The 21,185-nt window shown below is 44.0% G+C and overlaps 1 protein-coding gene across 6 annotated transcripts in view; it reads right to left on the minus strand.

The window, feature by feature from the left end:
* L1CAM (L1 cell adhesion molecule) overlaps positions 1-21,185 on the minus strand; it is a 252,656-nt gene that overhangs the window by 26,964 nt on the left and 204,507 nt on the right. For all 6 annotated transcript variants that reach the window (XM_075324176.1, XM_075324175.1, XM_075324173.1 and 3 more), the window contains 7 exons: positions 19,049-19,271; positions 17,692-17,807; positions 6,160-6,340; positions 5,956-6,078; positions 5,648-5,824; positions 3,965-4,084; positions 3,028-3,183 (listed from right to left, as the gene is read on the minus strand). In XM_075324176.1, coding sequence (XP_075180291.1) covers positions 3,028-3,183; positions 3,965-4,084; positions 5,648-5,824; positions 5,956-6,078; positions 6,160-6,340; positions 17,692-17,807; positions 19,049-19,271 — 1,096 coding nt within the window. The remainder of the gene's footprint in view (positions 1-3,027; positions 3,184-3,964; positions 4,085-5,647; positions 5,825-5,955; positions 6,079-6,159; positions 6,341-17,691; positions 17,808-19,048; positions 19,272-21,185) is intronic.

Below are 21,185 nucleotides of genomic sequence, written 5' to 3' on the forward strand. Positions count from 1 at the left end.
TTTAGTGCTTTAGTAAGTCAGTAAAAAGTAGTTAGGAGTGTTCAAATCAAGAAATTAATAAGGGTGCCCATACTTTTGCACCGGTCAAATTTTGTTTAAATGCGGATTGCACATTTTCTGTTAGTACAATAAACCTCATTTCAATCCAGAAATATTACTCAGTCCATCAGTTATTAGATATATGAAACTGAAATAGCTGTTGCAAAAACCCAAATTGTTATAAAGAAAAAAGGTTAACATTAATAGGGGTGCACAAACCTTTTCATATGACTGTATCTATCTATCTATCTATCTATCTATCCATCCATCCATCCACAAATAAGAAGCTACAGCAGTACTCTGTAAGTGCTGTGAACCAGCATCTACAAACAGAATAAAGCAAGTGTGAACAGGTGCAAGCTCTGATGACTGCATAGTACATAAGTAAAAGAATACAGCAGCACAAGATATGTGTGAACATTGAACATATGAAATCGGAATTGCATTACTTCTATATGGAATATATTTTTTTTAAAAAAATGAAGGTACTTAGCGCATAAATTGTCCAATTCATGACTGCCCGTCAGTTGCGTCAAGGCGTCCTTCTTTGATAGGACCCTAATCTAATATCTAATGTTATAGCAGCTTGTACCTGTTCACACTTGCCTTATTCTATGTGGAGGTGCAGATCAGTTGTTTTTTGGGGGGGGTTTAACTTTTGGTGGGCTGTGACTGCCTCCTTCCTGACTCAGCACCCCTCCCATCAGCCTAAGGCTATTTTTTTTTATTGCTATTTGATCCTACCTGTCCATAAATTTGTAGGATGTTAGCCTGGTGGAGGCATGAGATTAGGTTAGTGTAACAGTGTCACCCCCAGCCTGTTTCCATGGACCATACTGTAATCAGGCCTACTTTAGCATTTCCTATCATGCATCTGGTGGGGGCTTTACTGCCTTTGTCCCTCACTGCAAAGGGCTTCTCTACCAAAAAACTCATGTAGATTGGCCAGAGACTCTGAGGTACATGTAGAAAATGGTTATGGGGTGGGTGTGAGCACTTCTGCACAGCCAGGGGGCTGATCCCAAGAAAGGTAGAAGAATAAGACACATGTTTGACTTGCGGGTTGATGCTGTGTCTGGTGAAGGGCTAGGATCTGTTGCTGCGGCCAGGTCCTGGTGCCCACGTCTGGACTACTGCACATTGTAGATCGGTTGTCACGTGGGGTTGTGTTATCTTTGCCACCCTATTGGATTTGGGGAACTCATCTAAGGATTGTTGTATTTTCTTTAGCGTCGAATTTCCGGGTGATGCAACCGGATCTGTTCCTTATGTTGTAGCCTCCCTGCAGACGCTAAGGAAATATATCCGTGTTGGATAGTATCTTCTCCCACTCCCAATAAAGCTCTTTTGGATTGTTCACCGGCCCGCTGTCTTTGCCTGTTTTGTCGCATATCTGTCACGGGTGACAGACAGTCATGTGATTTCTGGCCATAGAAGACCACAGCGTTTGGCTGCGCAACATGCTCCCTGATCTTCTATTGTTCCTGCTGTCAGTATTCATTGTACTAGGTAGCTTTCCTGCCGGACTTTCATCTCTTCCCCTTTAAGACCCAGCAGCAATTCTCCTTCCATCAAGCTGCTGATTCTCAGTATTCTCTTGGTGCTTATATACCCCTTCTTCTTTGGACTTGTGCTGGTGATATTATTCAGATTATTCAAGCTCTGGTTGCAAGCAGGTGGCTTGTACTCCTATATGGTATCATTGCTGTAACTTTTCTGAACTTCTACCTGAGTCATATGTGGATAAGTAGCTCTTGCACTTTACCCTATGTGTCCTCCTTGTGTCTTCTCTAGTGGTTAGTGGGGTTGACGAAGAGCTCATCCACCCCGTCCCCTATTTAGAGCCCAGCATTAGGGATTCCTAGGGTCAGGAATACAGCTCGGCGCACAGCTGCGGAACCTATTTAGGGTGGTGAGGGACCCCAGGGACCAGCAGTAGGTTTGGTCAGGGGTCACCATCTTTCTCTTCACTTCCACCGTTCGCTTGGTACTCCCCCATACCTAGCGTGACAATACCCCTTCACATTTAGGGTCCCATAACAGAAGGACGCCTTGCTGCAGCTGATGGGCTGTCATGAATCGGCCAATTTCTGCACCAAGTATCTTCATTTTTTAAAAAGTATATTCCATATAGCAGTAATGCAATTCAGATTTCATATGTTTAATGTTCACACATATTGTCAAGCTACCGATAGGGGGTGCTGGGACTCAGGTAGAAAGCAAACTCCTGAGTGCAGTTAGACAGAGGCCCACTAGAGGTCGCTAACACAAGAGCAGGGGTAGTTGATCAGTCAGGGTCTATGCCAGGATATCACATCTGTACCGACGAGAAAACAAGCCAAAGTCAAAGAACATAGCCGAAGTCGGATACTGGGAGAGCAAGTAAGCACAGGGAAAGCAGGGGAGGACACGGAACAGGACCGGAGTCTGGAGGACAGGGAGGAACGAAGGTAAGGTCAGGAAGGAGGGATGGAGGTCAGGACTGTCAGGAGGGATAGAGGTCAGAACAGGCTGGGGAAACGGAGGTCAGGTCAGGTCGGGGAACGGAGGTCAGGTCAGGATGGGCAAGCGGAACGGAGGTCAGGACGAACAGTACCGGGTAAGCAGGACAAGAAACAGAGAACTTCTCTCAGGAACAGTGCACGCAGCAGAACCGGAAATATTACTGGCAGCGTCCTGGAGGTAGCAGCACCAAGATATGGAAGCGTGGCCCCCAGATTGAGGCCAGAATGAACAGGCTCCTCCTAAGGAACCTAAACCCTGGAGGCAGAATACATGCACCGGTACAGGGACGGCAGAGCCATGCATGAACACATATTTTGTGCTGCTGTATTCTTTTACTTGTGTAGTATGTATTCATAGCAACTTGCACCTGTTCACACTTGCTTCCTTCCAGTTCTCTTACTCTTGCTGCCATTGACCAAGGTCATGGTGGACTATCATGTTAATAGATAATTGAATAAGTACTGAGTATGAATTTGCTCCTACCTGATGGCAAAGTGTGAGTTTCAACTCGCCAAATTTCTTCAAAATGAGAGTTATTTAGCGCCAGCAGACGAACAAAATAATTTTTGTTAGGTTGAAGTTCCACAATTTTGAATTCAGCTTCCGAAGCATTCACGTCATATTGCTGCCATGAACTGCCTGGAAAAGGGAATGCGAAGAATTATTACTTGTTTGGTAAAATTGCAAAAACCAGTCTTCTCAAATGGGATCTGAATTTTCAAAAAAAATTGCATAACCAAAATATAACAAATTTTGCAATATGTCTTAGCAGAAAATGTTGCTACTTTCTTCCCTTATGAGACACTTCTCTCCCTTTCTCCTGAACTGAGAAAACAGAGCTTAACGCTGTCTTGGCCAAGCAAAGCTGGACTGCCAGCACAGTGAGGAGTCAGGTTACACCTATTGAGGAACCAAGGGAGAAAATACGCAGCAGGAAACACAGACAGATTGTGTTGAGTTTTCTAACAAGTCATTTACCTCATCCCAGAGCTGGCTTTACATATATACTGCTCAATACTGCAGTATAATCTCCATCAAGAAGCTACTGTTTCTGGTTTTTTTTTCTTGTGCTACTTAAAGAATGAAGAGCATGATTTCTCTTTCTTTGTACTCTGTTGGGGAGAGATCATAGCAGCTAGGTGCCACTCACCAGCTCAGAGTGAATAGTAAGTTTGAAATAGAGCTTGCAGGAGGGATACAGGTCATAAAATGGACAGAAATGGTGCTATGCTTCCTATACACACATGACCTTTTAATTTCATTAGGTTCTTTGAAGAGGCTGGTTTAGAAGACATTTTTTTATGATTCTAAGACAGAAACTGATTAACTAAAGCTATTTTCCAGCCCATTGACAAATTTGACTCTAGCACCTAGCAGACAATATCCATAATAAAGACACTTGTCTTGTTTTAGCTCTTACTGCTCTTGTTCTTCATCTGTACTTTGAGTTCAACATTTCTCTGTCCATCCAACGGCCTCCATTTTATGGTGATACATTTGGACGTTTTTGAAACTGAAATATTCAAAACTGGTGGAAATTCTGAAGATAAAACAGAAAAAAATAATAAGAAGAATTAATACCTAGAGGTGATTTTGAGGTAGTTGTAATGGAAGTTGGTATAAAGTCTATTGTGCAATGCCAAAGTGTTGCAACAAACCACTGTATCCGGTATAAACATGAAGCTTCCAAAATCCAATGAAAAGGAATTTGGACGGAGTAGAAGAGACAAGAAAAGACAGAAAAATAGACAATGAGAAGAGAAGAGAAAAGATGGGAATAGAAAAAAATATAAAAAAAGAGAGGTAGAGAGGAGAAGAGAGATAAACAAAGGAGAAGAAAAGAAATTGGAAGACAGATAATCAAGGGAGAAGATAAGAGAGAAGAGAGATAATTAGGGAAAAGAAAAGATTGGAGAAGAGAGATAATCAGGGGAGAAGAAAAGAGGAAAAAAAAGATAATCAGAAGAGAAGAAAAGAAAGGAAAACAGAGATAATCAGGGGAGAAGAAAAGAGGAAAAGAGATAATCAGAGGGGAAGAAAAGAAAGGAGAACAGAGATAATCAAGGGAGAAGAAAAGAGAAAAGAAGAGAGATAATCAGGGGAGAAGAAATGAGAGGAGAAAAAAATATAATCAGAGGAGAAGAAAAGAGAGGATACTTAGAGCAGAACAAAAGAAAGGAGAACAGAGATAATCATGGGAAAAGAAAAAAGAGAATTGAGATAATCAGAGGAGAAAAAAGAGAGGAGAGATAATGAGGGGAAAAGAAAAGAGAGGAGAATATAGATAATCAGAGGATAAGAAAATAGAGGAGAAGAGTGATAATCAGAGGAGAAAAGAGGAAATGAGAAATGATCAGAGGAGAAAAAAATAGAGAAGAGAGATAATCAGGGGAGAAGAAAAGAGAGGAAATGACAGATAATCAGAGGAGAAGAAAAGACGAAATGAGAAATAATGAGAGGAAAAGAAAATCGAGGAGAAGAGAGATAATCAGAGGAGAAGAAAAGAGAGGAGATGAGAAATAATCAGAGGAAAAAAAATAGAGGAGAAGAGAGATAATCAGAGGAGAAGAAAATAGAGAAGAGAGATAATCAGGGGAAAAGAAAAGAGAGGAAATGAGAGATAATCAGGGGAGAAGAAAAGAGAGGAAATGAGAGATAATCAAGGGAAAAGAAAACAGAGAAGAGATAACAGATGACAATAGAAGAACATATAATGGAAAGAAGAGCTAAAAATGAGAAACAAGTTGGTTAGAAGAAAGAGGAGTAAAGAAAGGAGCATAGGAAAGGAGAAGAAAAGAAAAAAGAAAAAAAATATGAGACGTAAAGACAATTGAATGTCAAATCACATGAAAGAAAAGAATAAAAGATGGTAGGTAGTCAGAAGAGAAGAGAGGATATAAGAGAAGAGAAATGATTAGAGGAGATGAGTAAAGAGGAATATTAAGGAAAGAAGACAGAGGAAAGGAGAGGAGAAATAGAAGTAGTGGAGGTGACAAGAGAGGAGATTAAAAGAGAATGCAGAGGACAAGGGATGAGAAGAAAGAAGATGGATTGGGTGAAGGAAGTCGATGTCCTCGATGTGTGATTGAATGATCCTTCTCACCTAGCTCTTTTATGGTACTGCCTTCTATCTCGGCAGGTAGACTTTCTCTTGCAGAGTTTTTGACGTAAACGTAGAATTTGTAGGTATCTTTGGTGCTCATGTTGTGGAAAGTCCAATTCTGCTGGGTAGGATCATTGATTGTTTGCAGCAAAAATGAGTCAGTGTGATCCTTACTCACTGTGCGGAGAGGGAAGAAGGGTCAGGAACAAAATCCCCTTTCGACATGTTGACAACATCATTGATATTTTGTTGGGATACGACATGGCAGAAGAACGTTACTAATGAGTATCAAACTGGGAAAAACTTACCAAGATGATGAGAAATTTTGTATCCAGTAATGATCCCATTGGGATGTTCTGGTGGCCCCCAATATAGAGCTAAAGAGCTGTCAGATAGACGTTCAACGCGCAGACCGGTGGGCGGTGACGGAACTGCAAGACAATATTAGTATTGTGTTTCCCATTCATTATATACATTTTTATACATATTATATTCTGCATTTGTGAACTTACCGCCCTCCTCTGTCCGGATTGTCTGGGTCTCACTTCCGATGCCCTCTCCTTTCCCATTTAGTACATGGACAGTCACTGAATAGTTGGTGAAAGGCTTCAGGCCATAGATGGATGAATGGGTGACATTTCCATGCACGGTCAACTTGTTTTTGTGCTTTTCATTTTGGGCGACGTACCGAATCTATGAGAACACAATGTGACATAAATAAGCATTGACAAACATGATATCAGGAGAAACTGTTGTTTTTGCTCTTTCTACTTGTTACACCTTCCATGCTCTACACTGCAGCACTGATTGTTTACAATGATGACGCCAACTAAAAGCTGTTCAATGACCTACAAATCCAGACATGGAGTTCTAGTGTATATTACATAATGATTACGTTTATTGTAAACTATTGGTGTCACTGGAGTTTGTCCTTAAATTGTACCTGTCCTTTTACATAATATATGGAAAGGTTTTGCTGCCCTTACTAAACATTAATTATATTTCCCCAACTACTTTTGGATTTCATATCAGTCTAATATACTTGTAATCCACTCTTTTTGAGTAGGTATATCATTTTTATCAGTATTGTGCCAGCACAATAGGTTTTGGAATATCCTTTACCTCATTTTCCATCTGCATTTCTCATGGTAGCCAACAAACCTTTTTCTTGGCTGTGTTGTGTGATACGGCTGCTAGATCTATGACTATCCTTGTTTGTTCAGGCGATGAGGTGCCCGTGCTACTCTACCCCTTTCTTGACTGTGTTGTGTGGTACTGCTGCTACATCAACGACTATCCTTGTTTGTTCAGGCGATGAGGTGGCCATGCTCCTTTACCCCGTTTTTGACTGTGTTGTGTGGTACGGCCGCTAAATCGACGACTATCCTTGTTTGTTCAGGCGATGAGGCACCCATGCTACTCTACCCCTTTCTTGACTGTGTTGTGTGGTATGATCGCTACATCAATGAATATCGTTGTTTGTTCAGGTGATGAGGCAGCCATGCTACTCTACCCCTTTCTTGACTGTGTTGTGTGATATTGCCGCTACATTGACGACTATTCTTGTTTGTTCAGGCGATTAGGTGCCCGTGCTACTCTACCCCTTTCTTGACGGTGTTGTGTGGTATGACAGCTACATCAATGACTATCCTTGTTTGTTCATGGGAGGAGGCAGCCGTGCTACTCTACCCCTTTCTTGACTGTGTTGTGTGGTACAGCTGCTACACCGACAACTTTCCTTGTTTGTTCAGGCGAGGAGGTGACCATGCTCCCTTACCCCTTTCTTGACTGTGTTGTGGAGTACGGCCGCTACATCGACGACTATCCTTGTTTGTGCAGGCAATGAGGCAGCCGTGCCACTCTACCCCTTTCTCTCTGTGTTGTGTGGTACAGCCGCTACATTGATGACTATCCTTGTTTGTACAGGCAATGAGCCAGCCGTGCCACCCTACCCCTTTCTTGACTGTGTTGGGTGGTATGGCCGCTACATTGACAACTACAGCCTTGTTTGTTCTAGTGATGAGGCGGCCGTGCCACTCTACATGCAGTATATAAATGACAGCACTTTGCGGTTTACATAAATGGCAGAGAGAAACTATTGTGCTTCTTGACTTCTCTCTTTCGGCTAGTGTGATTCTAATTGCACTGATACCGGTACATTCAGGAAGGAGATCTCTGGAAATACAATTCCCAATACTAGATCATGTCACTCAAAATACTATACGAGGTAAACCAGTGGGTGAGCTTCTGTGGGTCCAGACAAACTGCACCCAGAATATTGTATACAATAGGGAGAAATCAGCAGTGTCTAATAGGCTAAAAAAAATCACAGCTATCCTAATCGGACCATGTGGGCACCAAATGGTTAAAACGGTATGTTTTTTTAAGTGTGGAATGAACAAGTGCAACTACTGGTAGACATATGGAAAAAACTAACGACATTTTTAATATGGTTGATGGGGGCACATACAAGCTTCACAGTTTTATGAAATGTAACCTATTAGAGGGGGTGATTGGAGGAGAGCTGTTTTAAACTTATTGGACCATAACCCCTTCACAACCTAGGACGTATATATACGTCCTAGGTCTCCTTCCCCGGTTAAGGCGAGAGTGAGGTAATCCCGGCACGTGTCTGCTGATCTGATCAGCAGACATGTGCAGCTAACAGGTAAGGGTGTATTGGAAATGCCTGTTAACCCCTTAGATCATGCTGTCAAACTCTGATAGCATGATCTAAAGTTCTCCAGCGGAGAACACGCTGTTACCTACAACCATAGGCGGCTCCGTGATACTATCACGGGGTGCCAATGTGTTGGTATGGCAGTGCGGAGTCAGATGATGACACCTGTCGCTGCCATGACTCATTTCCTGTGAATGCCAGCAGAGCGCCGACACTCACAGGAGACAAGCATTTCTCCTAATCAGAGCGATGTGAAAGTTGTTGACGATGAAGATGCTGGACCATCACTCTGATCAGAAGAAGCAAATGCAGTGTACAGTCATAAAGTCCCCTTAGGGGGACTAGTAAAATAATAATAAAAAAAGTAAAAACAAAAGTGTTATTAAAATAATAAAAAAAAATAAAATAAAAGTTTGAATCACCCGGGGGGCAAAGGGGGGGGGGGCTTTTGCCCCATTGAGAATAAAACTAACAAAACAAACAAATAACACATATTTGATATCGCTGCATTCCGAAATGCCCGATCTTTCAAAATATAAAATCAATTAATCTGATCAGAAAAAATTCCAAATGTCAAAATTAAGTTTTTTTGATCACCGCAACATTGGAATAAAATGCAATAACAGGCGATCAAAACATTGCATCTACGCAAATAATTGTATAATTAAAAACATCAGCTGAAGACGAAACAAATAAGCCGTCACTGACCCCCAGATCCTGAAAAATGAGAACTATATGGGGTTGCATAATACAATTTGGAGAAATATGGGGCTGCCTAATACAATATGGGTACTGCGCAAAACTATATGGGGCTGCATTTTACTATATGGGGGAAAATGGGGACTGCATAATACAATATGGGGTCTGCATAATACAATATGGGGAAATATGGGGCTGCATAATACAATATTGGGGCTGCTTAATACTACAAGTGGTAAAACCAATGGTGTCATTCAAAAGGACAACTAGTCCCACAAAAAACAAGTCCTCATATGGCAAGATTGACGGAAAAATAAAAAAGTAATGGGTCTTGGAAGAAGGGGAGGAAAAAACGAAAGTATACTTTAGTCATTAATATCATATTTTGGACTGATGAAGGTCAAACGTCCGAAACACGGCAATGTATTGCCTCTTTCTCTGCACTTTTTCTCTCTCCTCTGTACCAAGTACTTCACTGGATGTTTTTTTTATCATTTTACATTTCTTAATGAAAAGTTGTCATAATATTTTTTTTTCCTAGAAGGGTTTAATGGCCTATAAATCCAGTTTTGGAGTTCTAGTTTCTATTAGATAATAAACTAAAGGTAACTATCTAATGGATTTATAATTTGCATACCTGTCCTTTATACAAAATCTCCTTTTGGTTATCATTCTATTCTTATATACTTACAGTCCAATCTTTTTAAGTTTGTAGCTATTTATTTTTCAGCACTCTGCAAGCACTATAGGTGCTGGAACGTCCTCTACTGCTTTTTCTGGACTGCATTTCAAATTCAATGGTTTGTCTGAACTGAATGGAAAAGCCGCCTATTTTTTTATGCCTTTATGAAGTATGACAGTTATTAGAGCAGGAGCAGAAAGACAGAAGCCCACCACCACTAACTGAAGAAAGTCAAAGACCCACCCCTACTTCCTGTACAGCAATAAAGACCCTCCTCCATTTCCTTTGGAGAGACACTCGCCCACACTTCCTGTGGAGAAATAAAGACCCACCCTCACTTCCTGTAGAAAGACAAAGACCCGCCCCCACACTGTAGTGAGACAAAGACCCGCCCCCACTTTCTGTAAAGAGACAAAGACTCGCCCCCACTCTCTGTAGAGAGACAAAGACCTTCCCCCACTTCCAGTAGAGAGACAACACCCGCCTCCACTTCCTGTAGAGAGAAAAAGACCCAACCGACTTCCTGTAGAGAGCTAAAGACCCAACCTCACTTCCTGTAGAGAGCCAAAAACCTGCCCCCACTTCCTGCAGAGAGACAAAAACCTGCCAACACTTCCTGTAGAGAGACAAAAAACTGCCCCCACTTCCTGTAGAGACAAAAACCTGCCCGCATTTCCTGTAGAGACAAAGATCCTCCCCACGTCTTGTAAAGAGACAAAGACCTTCCCCCACATCCTGTAGCGAGACAAGGATCATCCCCCACTTCCTGTAGCGAGACAAAGATCTTCCCCAACTTCCTTTAGAGAAACAAAGACACGCCCCAACTTCCTGTAGAGAGACAAAGAGATGCCACCAATTTCTATAGAGAGATAAATAGCTGCTACCACATCCTGCGGGAAGAAAAAGACCCGCGCACACTTCATTTAGAAAGACAAAGACCTGTCCCCACTTCCTGTAGAGAGAAAAACCCTCCCGCTTTTCCTGTAGAGAGACAAAGGCCTACCCCCACTTTCTGTAGAGAGAAAAAGACCCGACCCCACTTCCTGTAGAGAGATAAAGACCTTCCCCCACTTCCTGTAGAGAGACAAAGACCTGTCCCCACTTTCTGTAGCGATACAAAGACCTGTCCTCACTTCCTGTTGCGAAACAAAGACCTTCTTCACTTCATGTAGAGAGACAAAGACCTTCAACCACTTCCTGTAGAGAGACAAAGACCTTTCCCACTTCCTGTAGAGAGACAAAGACCTTCCCCACTTCCTGTAGAGAGACAAAGACCGACCCCACTTCCTGTAGAGAGACAAAGACCGACCTCACTTCCTAGAGAGAGACAAAAACCCGCCCCACTTCCTGTAGAGAGATAAAGACCCACCCACAACTCCTATACAGAGACAAAGACCTGCCCCCACTTCCTGTAGAGAGATAAAGACCCGCCCCCTACTCCTGTACAGAGACAAAGACCCGCCCCCACTTCCTGTAGAAAGATAAAGACCCGCCCCCACTTCCTGTAGAAAGATAAAGACCTGCCCTCACTTCCTGCAGAAAGATAAAGACCCGCCCCCACTTCCTGTAGAGAGATAAAGACCCGCCCCCTACTCCTGTACAGAGACAAAGACCCGCCCCCACTTCCTGTAGAAAGATAAGACCCGCCCCCACTTCCTGTAGGAAGATAAAGACCCGCCCCCTACTCCTGTACAGAGACAAAGACTCTCCCCCACTTCCTGTAGAAAGATAAAGACCCGCCCCCACTTCCTGTAGAAAGATAAAGACCCGCCCCCTACTCCTGTACAGAGACAAAGACCCGCCCCCACTTCCTGTAGAAAGATAAAGACCCGCCCTCACTTCCTGACATCTTTCTTTGTGTCTCTGCTGCTAGAAACAGGTTACACTTATCAGTTAGGAAAAAGGGGCTAATAAGCAAAACCCAATGAAATATGAAAAAACAGCACCCTGTGTTAGATCAAGCTATGATTTTATTGTGGCAAAGTAATTGAGAAAAAATTATATATGCATAATAGTAAATATTGTGACTTTAGGCAAAAGCAATCTGTGACATTATAACGTTTCAGCCCTATTTGAGACTTGTTCACATAGTCACTAAAAGACAAAACAAAAGACATATATCAAAATCATGCAGTTACAAAGGAATATTATGAATACAAACAGATAGCTATACACTAAGAAGACCTGATAACGAAAAGAAGTGTATAACAATACACATGATTATCCAGAGCTAAATAGCATAGTCATAACCAGGGCCAGCGTCAGCACCCTGCACACCTGGGCAAGTGCCAGGGTCCTGACAGCCAGGATGACACTCACGGTCAGCAGGAGCAGGTTACCATCTTTCTTGCGGCCCCCAGGCAGATTTCTGGGGACAGCAGACAGTGCTCAGGAAGGCAGTTGCACTTTGCTGGCTGCTAGCCCTTTAACCGCTTCATAACCAAGGATGTACTGGTATGTCCTTGGTTGCCTCCCTTCAGTTACCATGTCGCTGTGGCGGTGAGCCCGCGGTATTCCCCGCACATGTCTGCTGATGTGATCTGCGGGGAATATGTGTATGCCCCTTCTGATGTAATATGTATGCCCCTCAGCGGCCCCAGTATGTGTATGTCTCCTACTGGCTGCCCCAGAAATGTGTATGCCCCTCAGCATCCCCAGTAATGTGTATGCCCCCTAGCATCCCCATTATGTGTATGACCCTAACTGGACCCAGTATGTGTATGCCCCCACTGACCCCAGTAATGTGTATGCCCTTCAGTGGCTCCAGTAATGTGTATGCCCCTCAGCGGCCCCGGTATGTGTATGCCCCCTAGCATCCCCATTATGTGTATGACCCTAACTGGACCCAGTATGTGTATGCCCCCACTGACCCCAGTAATGTGTATGCCCTTCAGTGGCTCCAGTAATGTTTATGCCCCTCAGCGGCCCCAGTAATGGGTATGCCCCCCAGTGTCCCCAGTATGTAAATGACCCACCACTGGACCCAGTATGTGTATGCCCCCCACTAGACCCAGTAACTTGTATGCCCCATCGTAATAATTATGCTCTTATTTTGATGTCTATGCCCCCCAGTAACATCTATGCGCCTCAGTAATGTGTATATTACCCCAGTAATGTGTATACCCCCAGTGACCCCAGTAACGTGTATGCCCCCTATTGCTGTCTATGCCTCCAGTGATATCTATGCCCCCAACCTCTCCTGTGATGTATTTGCTTCCAGCCTCTCCTGTGTTGTATATATAGAGCAGTCTCAGTTTCATGCGTGGCCATGTCTGCTAGCATTGATGCTGCGGGGCCAGCACATAAACAGAATGAATCCCTTCAATCGCCTCCCCCCCGGCGATTTTTCATTTTTCGTTTTTTCCTTCTTTTCTTCTAAGAGCCATAACTTTTTTATTTTTCCGGCAATCCAGAGATATAAAGGCTGGTTATTTGCGGGACGAGTTGTACTTTTGAACAAAACCATAAGTTTTACCAAATAGTGTACTGGAAAACAGCAAAAGAATTCCAAATGCCGCGGGATTGCCAACAAAGTGCGATTGCACGATTGCTTTTGGGGTATTTTATTCACCCTGTTCACTATATGGTAAAACGAATGTGTCAGTGTGATGCCTGAGGTCGGTATGAGTTCATAGACACCAAACATGTATAGGTTTACTTTTATCTAAGGGGTTAAAAAAATTCAGACGTTTGTCCAAAAAAAGAATTGCGCTTTTGTCGCATTTTTCCGAGAGCCGTAGCGTTGTCAATTTTCGGAATCTGGGGCTCAGTGATAGCTTATTTTTTACGTCTTGAGCTGATATTTTCAATTGTACCACTTTTACATAGATGCAACATTTTTGATCACCTGTTATTGCATTTTAATGCAATTTTACGACGACCAAAAAAAATGTAATTTTGGTGTTTGGAATTTTTTTCTCTGGACACCATGTACCGATCAGATTAATTGATTTTATATTTTGATAGTCCGGGCAGTTCTGAACGCGACGATACCAAATATGTGTATATTTTATCTTTTTTTATTGTTTTATTTTCAATGGGGAGAAAGGGGGGGTGATTTGAACTTTTAGGTTTTTATAATTTTTAATTGTTTAATTTTTTCATATTTTTAAAACTTTTTTAAAAACTTTTTTTATTGATTTAGTGGTTCCCCTTAGGGGACTTTATCACTGCACAGTCTGATCTTTCCTTCATTTCTGCTGATCCGAGCAGCATCGCTCTGATCAGCAGAAATGCTCATCTCATCTCCTGTGAGTGGCGGTGTTGTGTCTGCTCTCACAGGAAATACGTCAGATAGTATCAGGGGGTCATCAGCTGACCCTGCGGAACTATGGCAACACATGGCGGTGAGGAATGGCAGGATGCCCGCTGCAGCCATTTAAATTGCGCTGTCAGAGTTTGACAGCATGATCTATGTGATAAGTAGGTGCAAGTGGATCTCTGATCCACCCGTGCCTGTTAGCCGCACATCGGATCACGAAGACCTGGAGCCAGCCCTGGTCATAACCATACTATTATAATAGTATAACAGCTTACAGACTTATACACCTAGGACCTGGTCTATGAAGAGAAAAGAAAGAAAATAGAAAAAAAGGAAGAAGAAAAAAAAAAATCACCGGTGGAAGATAGCCAGTCAAACACCACAGATAACACAGGAGCTCCAGGCAAGTGGGACAGAGCAAATGCTCATAGGAAAATGGCGGCAACACATGGTGTGTGTTTGGGGAGGCGTTATTTCTGGTGCCAGACCGGATATCTCTATGTGGGGGATATAATATGGGGGTGTCCATATTAAAAAAAACCCCAATCATTTAAAGATACGATAAAGTAAAAAGCAAGCTAAAATGTTAGAAACATAAACGTTGAGGCATGGATCGGGGGTTAATAAGGATTCCTGGTGATAAGGGGGTGGGATTTAGAAGCAAGAGCAGTGGCACAGGGTTGTTAAGCATTCACGGTGGCACAAGGTGGTCACCAAGAGGGAGGGGTAAATGGAGCCAGGTGTGTTTAGAAGTAAAGGATGATGAAAACCGCTGTAATGCTAGGGGCAGCGAGCAGGATTAATGAACCCACTGGACCACAGGGGCGACCCGCGCTGACCCTATAGTGGGAGCACCCACCGTGAGGCGGACAACAGGTACCACTCCCAGGGAAGTGACAGGGACTGTAGCAGCTGATCCCCAGGGCGGGAAACAGACTTGGGTACAGACACAGATGCAGGCCGGTACAGCTGAGATGACAGGGGCAGACAGGCAGGTGTGTATGGACAAGTATGGTGGGCATGGCAAGGGCACATAGGTATGGGAAGGCAGATTCAGTAAAGGTGACGGACACAGGGATAACGGGACAGGAGCTCAGGACCTGACAAAACTGGTATACTGTCTAACTAGAGATGTTGTGCTGGCACCTCCCCTAATGAGAGGGTGCCTTAAATATATAGTGCCTCTTTCCTAAAAATAGTGCGCCGACTCTTTAAGAGGAGGGCCCTAAGCACACTCCCAGAAGACCTGGGCTGCACACACAGGCCCTGGGAGGGGAAGGAGGCAGCAGCACACATAGATGGCCAGGGCAGTGCAGGGGAGGACTTGACCGAGCCAGGGCAGTGAGTATGTCGGCGTCCCTTCAGGGACACCGGCACTACAACCGCATCATCATAGGAGTTACTATGCATATCTGATGACATGAGTCATGTCACCAGGGAGCGGGGCAAATGGGACCGGATATATTGGGAATAAATGACGATACAGATCGCATCATCATCAGGGCAAAGAAGCAGAGTTACTAAGGATCCCAGACGAGGTGGATCACATCACTGGAGGGTGGAGGCAAGTGAAGCTGTGCATACTAGATATAATTAATTACATGGGTCATCATAAAGAGCAGCACACAGCCAGATAACTGATGACGCAAACCGTGACATCAGTAGGTGTGAACAGTTGGGAACCATTGACGATGGGAATCACGTCATCTCAGCGCACGAACAGGGACTTAACGTAAACCCCTGATGGAGCAGAAGGTTTCACCAGGAGGAGGAGTTAAATAATTAATATTAGTGGAAATTACATAGTAAAGGGGCATAATGCTAAGGATGGCAGCTACTGGATAATAAAATAATAGAGGATTTAAAATATAAGGGTAATATCTGCAAAACCCCATTCCAAATTCCTGTAAAGACACAAAGACCCAACACCAATTCCTGTACAGACAAAGACCCGCACTCCGCTTCCTGTACAGACACAAAGACCCGCACTCCACTTCCTGTACAGAAACAAAGACCCACACTCCACTTCCTGTACAGACAAAAATACCCCCACTCCACTATCTGTACACACAAAAATACCCACACTCCACTACCTGTACAGACACAGGTCCGCATTCCACTACCTGTACGGATGCAAAGACCCGCACTCCACTTCCTGTACAGACACAAAGGCCCGCACTCCACTTCCTGTACAGAAACAAAGACCCGCACTCCACTTCCTGTACAGACACACAGGTCCCCATTCCACTACCTGTACAGACACAAAGACCCGCACTCCACTTCCTGTACAGACACAAAGGCCCGCACTCCACTTCCTGTACAGAAACAAAGACCCGCACTCCACTTCCTGTACAGACACACAGGTCCCCATTCCACTACCTGTACAGACACAAAGACCCGCACTCCACTTCCTGTACAGACACAAAGACCCGCACTCCACTTCCTGTACAGACACAAAGACTCGCACTCCACTTCCTGTACAGACAAAGACCCGCACTCCACTTCCTGTACAGACAAAAAGACCCACACTCCACTACCTGTACTGACACAAAGGTCCGCACTCCACTTCCTGTACGGATGCAAAGACCCGCACTCCACTTCCTGTACAGACACAAAGACCCAACACCAATTCCTCTACAGACACAAAGACCCGCACTCCGCTTCCTGTACAGACACAAAGACCCGCACTCCGCTTCCTGTACAGACACAAAGACCCCCACTCCACTTCCTGTACAGAAACAAAGACCCGCACTCCACTTCCTGTACAGACAAAAATACCCCCACTCCACTACCTATACAGACACACAGGTCCGCATTCCACTACCTGTACAGACACAAAGACCCGCACTCCACTTCCTGTACAAACACAAAGACCCGCACTCCACTTCCTGTACAGACACAAAGGCCCGCACTCCACTTCCTGTACAGACACAAAGACCCGCACTCCACTTCCTGTACAGACAAAAATACCCACACTCCACTACCTGTACAGACACAGGTCCCCATTTCACTACCTGTACAGACACAAAGACTCGCACTCCACTTCCTGTACAGACACAAAGACTCGCACTCTACTTCCTGTACAGACACAAAGACCCGCACTCCACTTCCTGTACAGACACAAAGACTCGCACTCCACTTCCTGTACAAACAAAGACCCGCACTCCACTTTCTGTACAGAAAAAAAGACCCACACTCCACTACCTGTACCGACACAAAGGCACGCACTCCACTTCCTGTACAGACACAAAGGCCCGCACTCCACTTCCTGTACAGACACAAAGGCCTGCACTCCACTTCCTGTACAGACTCAAAGGCCCGCACTCCACTTCCTGTACAGACACAAAGGCCCGCACTCCACTTCCTGTAAAGACACAAAGGCCCCCACTCCACTTCCTGTACAGACACAAAGGTCCGCACTCCACTTCCTGTACAGACACAAAGGTCCGCACTCCACTTCCTGTACAGAAACAAAGACCCACACTCCACTACCTGTACAGACACAAAGGCCCGCACTCCCCTTCCTGACATCCTTCTCTGTGTTTCTGCTGCTAGAAACAGATTGCACTTGACAACAGGCAAAGGACAGCAAGTTAGACAGAAAGAAGATACTTAGTGATTGAGGTGGGGTTAAGACAACACAAATTTTAATTAAAATATGATTTGTAGATACAATATGTAATAAATAAGATTTTAAATTTGAAAGTATTGAAATTACTTACCAGAAATCCTTTTAGTCTGCCATTTAACCCTTGCTTCTGCACCGGTAGCCATGCCACTTTGATTGTGCTGTCGTTCAGAGCCTCTAATCCTATATTTTCAGGGATAATGGTGGGAACTAAAAAGAGAATAGAAACCTAATGAACGGTTATTTACCAGTATTAATTTCCCATGTATAACACATGCCAAATTAAGAGTTTAGGATACCATGGAGAAGATATCTGATCTGGGCCGTCCATATATTATAAGACCATAAGAATAGATGAGATATAATACTACTACAATACAATATTTGGACTTCGGCGAAAATCCATGAAGAGACGCTTCCTGTCATCGGAGAGGCAATGACCGTGTGATCTACAGTTTAAGTAGCATTTTTGACGACACCGAATAAATTAAACGAGTAAATTTACATGACAGGACTTCTCCTTCGCTTCTCCATTTTACTGGAATTCACTTATCAAAATAGACACTTCTTTACTCTTCAAAAAGTGAAGAACGGCCTAGAAAACCATCCTGTTCAGATTATCTACCATAAGCTTCACTTCACTAACACATATTCTGCTCGCACTTATCCTCTACTGCAGACTGTTCTATGTTTATTTGGTCAGGTCTCTCCTATAGTATCTGTCACTGTGTAACACTTGCGGTCGGTGTAGGGGCAGCGAGCGGGGTTAGTGGAGCCACTGGACCACAAAGGGGGGACCTGGGATTACCCTTTAATGGAAGGGGCTTAATTAGGTGGACAAAAGGTACCACTCCCAGGGCAGCGACTGGGACTGCGGCAGCTGACCTCCAGGTCAGGAAATGGACTCAGGTATAGACACAGGTGCAAGCAGGTACAGGCAGGACAATTGAGGCAGACAGGCAGGTGGGTACGGACAGGAATGGTGGGCACGGCAGGGACAGATAGGTATGGGATGACAGGAACAAGACCTTGGGACCTGACAACTAGCTAACAGACTGGTAGCCAAAATAAATAAAGATGTAGCGCAGGAACCTCCCCTAATGGGAGGGTGCCTTAAACACACAGTGTCTCTCAGCCATAGGCTGAAAGGCATTTCCTGGAAATAGAGTGCCCGCCCTTTAAGTGGAGGGCCGATGCACGCGCGAATTCCCTAAGTACACTCCCGGTAGACCTGAGCTGCGTGCACAGGCCCCAGAAGATGAAGGAAGCAGGAGCACACATTGATAGCCGCCAGGCAGCTGGGGAGGAAGCAATCCAGCAGGTGCAGTGAGTAAGTTGGCGCCCCTGCAAGGACACCAGTGCTACACACTGTTATTTCAGTTTTTTTCTTATGGTGCATTTATACATTTTGTATTTATTTCACATTCCCATGGCAGATGATTGACACTTACGGTCTTCTCCTGAGTAGCCAGTGATGACTCTAGGCTCTGGACCTTTGCCAAGTTCATTTACAGACTGGACTTTAATGTCATAGGGGACAAATGTCTTGGTGTCCTCCACAAATACAAAATTTTGCGTGACCATCCTTTCTATCCATGGCTCATACTGATTCTGCGGCCTCCACTTTACAATATATGCAAATCCAGGCCCGTTCCAATCAATTCCTTTCATAGGCTACGGAAAAAAATGTACATTTAGTCAATCATACAATTGATAGACAATTTAAGTTGGCAAGAATCGATTCTCCAGCTCTGGTCCATTGCTCACATCAGTAATCTCTGGATGGGAGCCGTGAGAATCACGTCTTACGTGACATCATCAGCGGTTCTTCCTTTGTTCCTTTGATTGGCCGGCCTGATGTGACATCACTGCAATTATAATGTAGCATCTGTCCGGCCAATCAAGAGTAGAGTCATGGATGATGTCAGGTAAGAGGCGGTTCTCCTGCTCCTGTACAGATTGGACAGAGTACCATCAGACTATAGCCTAAGATATAACTGTATATATACAGTAGATGCAATAAGTATTGAACACGTCACCAATTTTCCAAGTAAATATATTTCTAAAGCTGCTATTGATATTATTTTTTCACCAGATATCGGTAACAATCCATCCAATCCACACAGGCAAAGAAATCAAACCATAGATGTCCATAAATTAAGTTTTGTGTAATAATGAGAAATATCAAAGGGAAAAAGTATTGAACACGCTTACTGAAATGTAATTAATACTTCATACAAAAGCTTTTGTTGGTGATAAAGCTTCCAGATGCCTCCTGTATAAAGACACTAATCGCCTACATTGCTCAGGTGTGATTTTGGCCCATTCTTACACACAAACAACACTCTTCAAGTCCTGAATGTTCCATGGGCTCTTTCTATGAGCTTTAGTTCCTTCCATACATTTTCTATTGGATTCAGCTCCGGTGATCGGCTCGGCTGTTCTAGTAGCTTTATTTTCTACTAGCTGTAGTACCCGGCGTTGCCTGGGATAGTAACTGACTCTCTCCCAGTCTCTGTATGTGTGTCGCTGTCTGTCTGTCTCTCTGTATGTCTCTTTCCTTGTCTGTCTGTGTCTATGTCTCTGTATTTGTATCAGTCTATCTGTCTCCATCTCTGTGTCTGTCTCTAAATGTGTGTCTGTCTGTCTCTCTCTTTCCCCGTCTGTCTCTTTCCCTGTCTGTCTCTTTGCCCGACTGTCTCTTTCCAGGGCTGTCTCTTTCCCCGTCTGTCTCTTTCCCTGTCTGTCTCTTTGCCCGACTGTCTCTTTCCAGGGCTGTCTCTTTCCCCGTCTGTCTCTTTCCAGGTCTGTCTCTTTCCAGGTCTGTCTCTTTCCAGGTCTGTCTCTTTGCCCGGTCTGTCTCTTTCCAGGGCTGTCTCTTTGCCCATCTGTCTCTTTGCCTGGCTGTCTCTTTCCAGGGCTTTCTCTTTTCAGGGCTGTCTTTTTCCACGTCTGTCTCTTTCCTCGGCTGTCTCTTTGCCTGGGCTGTCTCTTTGCCCAGCTATCTCTTTCCCCATCTGTCTCTTTCCCCATCTGTCTCTTTGCCCGTCTGTCTCTTTGCCCATCTGTCTCTTTGCCCGTCTGTCTCTTTGCCCGTCTGTCTCTTTGCCTGGCTGTCTCTTTCCCCAGCTGTCTCTTTCTGTCTCTATCTCTGTCTTTTCCCCTGTCTGTCTCTGTCTTTTTCTGTCTCTCTCTATCCGTCTCCCCATCTTATTACCTCACACATGCTTTTTATACTAACAGTTTATTTTGTTCCTATAGCAACCACTGATAGTTGCTATTAATAGCCTGTAGCTCCCACCTCCATTCAGTTTAATGGTGGCAGGATTTTTGGAGAGTAATTGTAAAGCGCAGAGTTAAATTTTCCCACCCAAACATAGTCTATGACGTTCCCTGGGTCACATGGAGTGTCTGTGCAAAATTTCGTGATTGTAAATGTGACTGTGCGGATTCCTTTAGCGGACACACACACACATACATACACTCAGCTTTATATATTAGATCTCTGAAACCAGTTGAGATCTTTCTTGGCTGTGTGTTTGGGATCGTTGTGTTGCTGAAATGTCCACCCTTGTTTCATCTTCATCA

This window comes from Anomaloglossus baeobatrachus, chromosome 9 (assembly GCF_048569485.1).
Source record: "Anomaloglossus baeobatrachus isolate aAnoBae1 chromosome 9, aAnoBae1.hap1, whole genome shotgun sequence".
NCBI classification, from domain to species: domain Eukaryota; kingdom Metazoa; phylum Chordata; class Amphibia; order Anura; family Aromobatidae; genus Anomaloglossus; species Anomaloglossus baeobatrachus.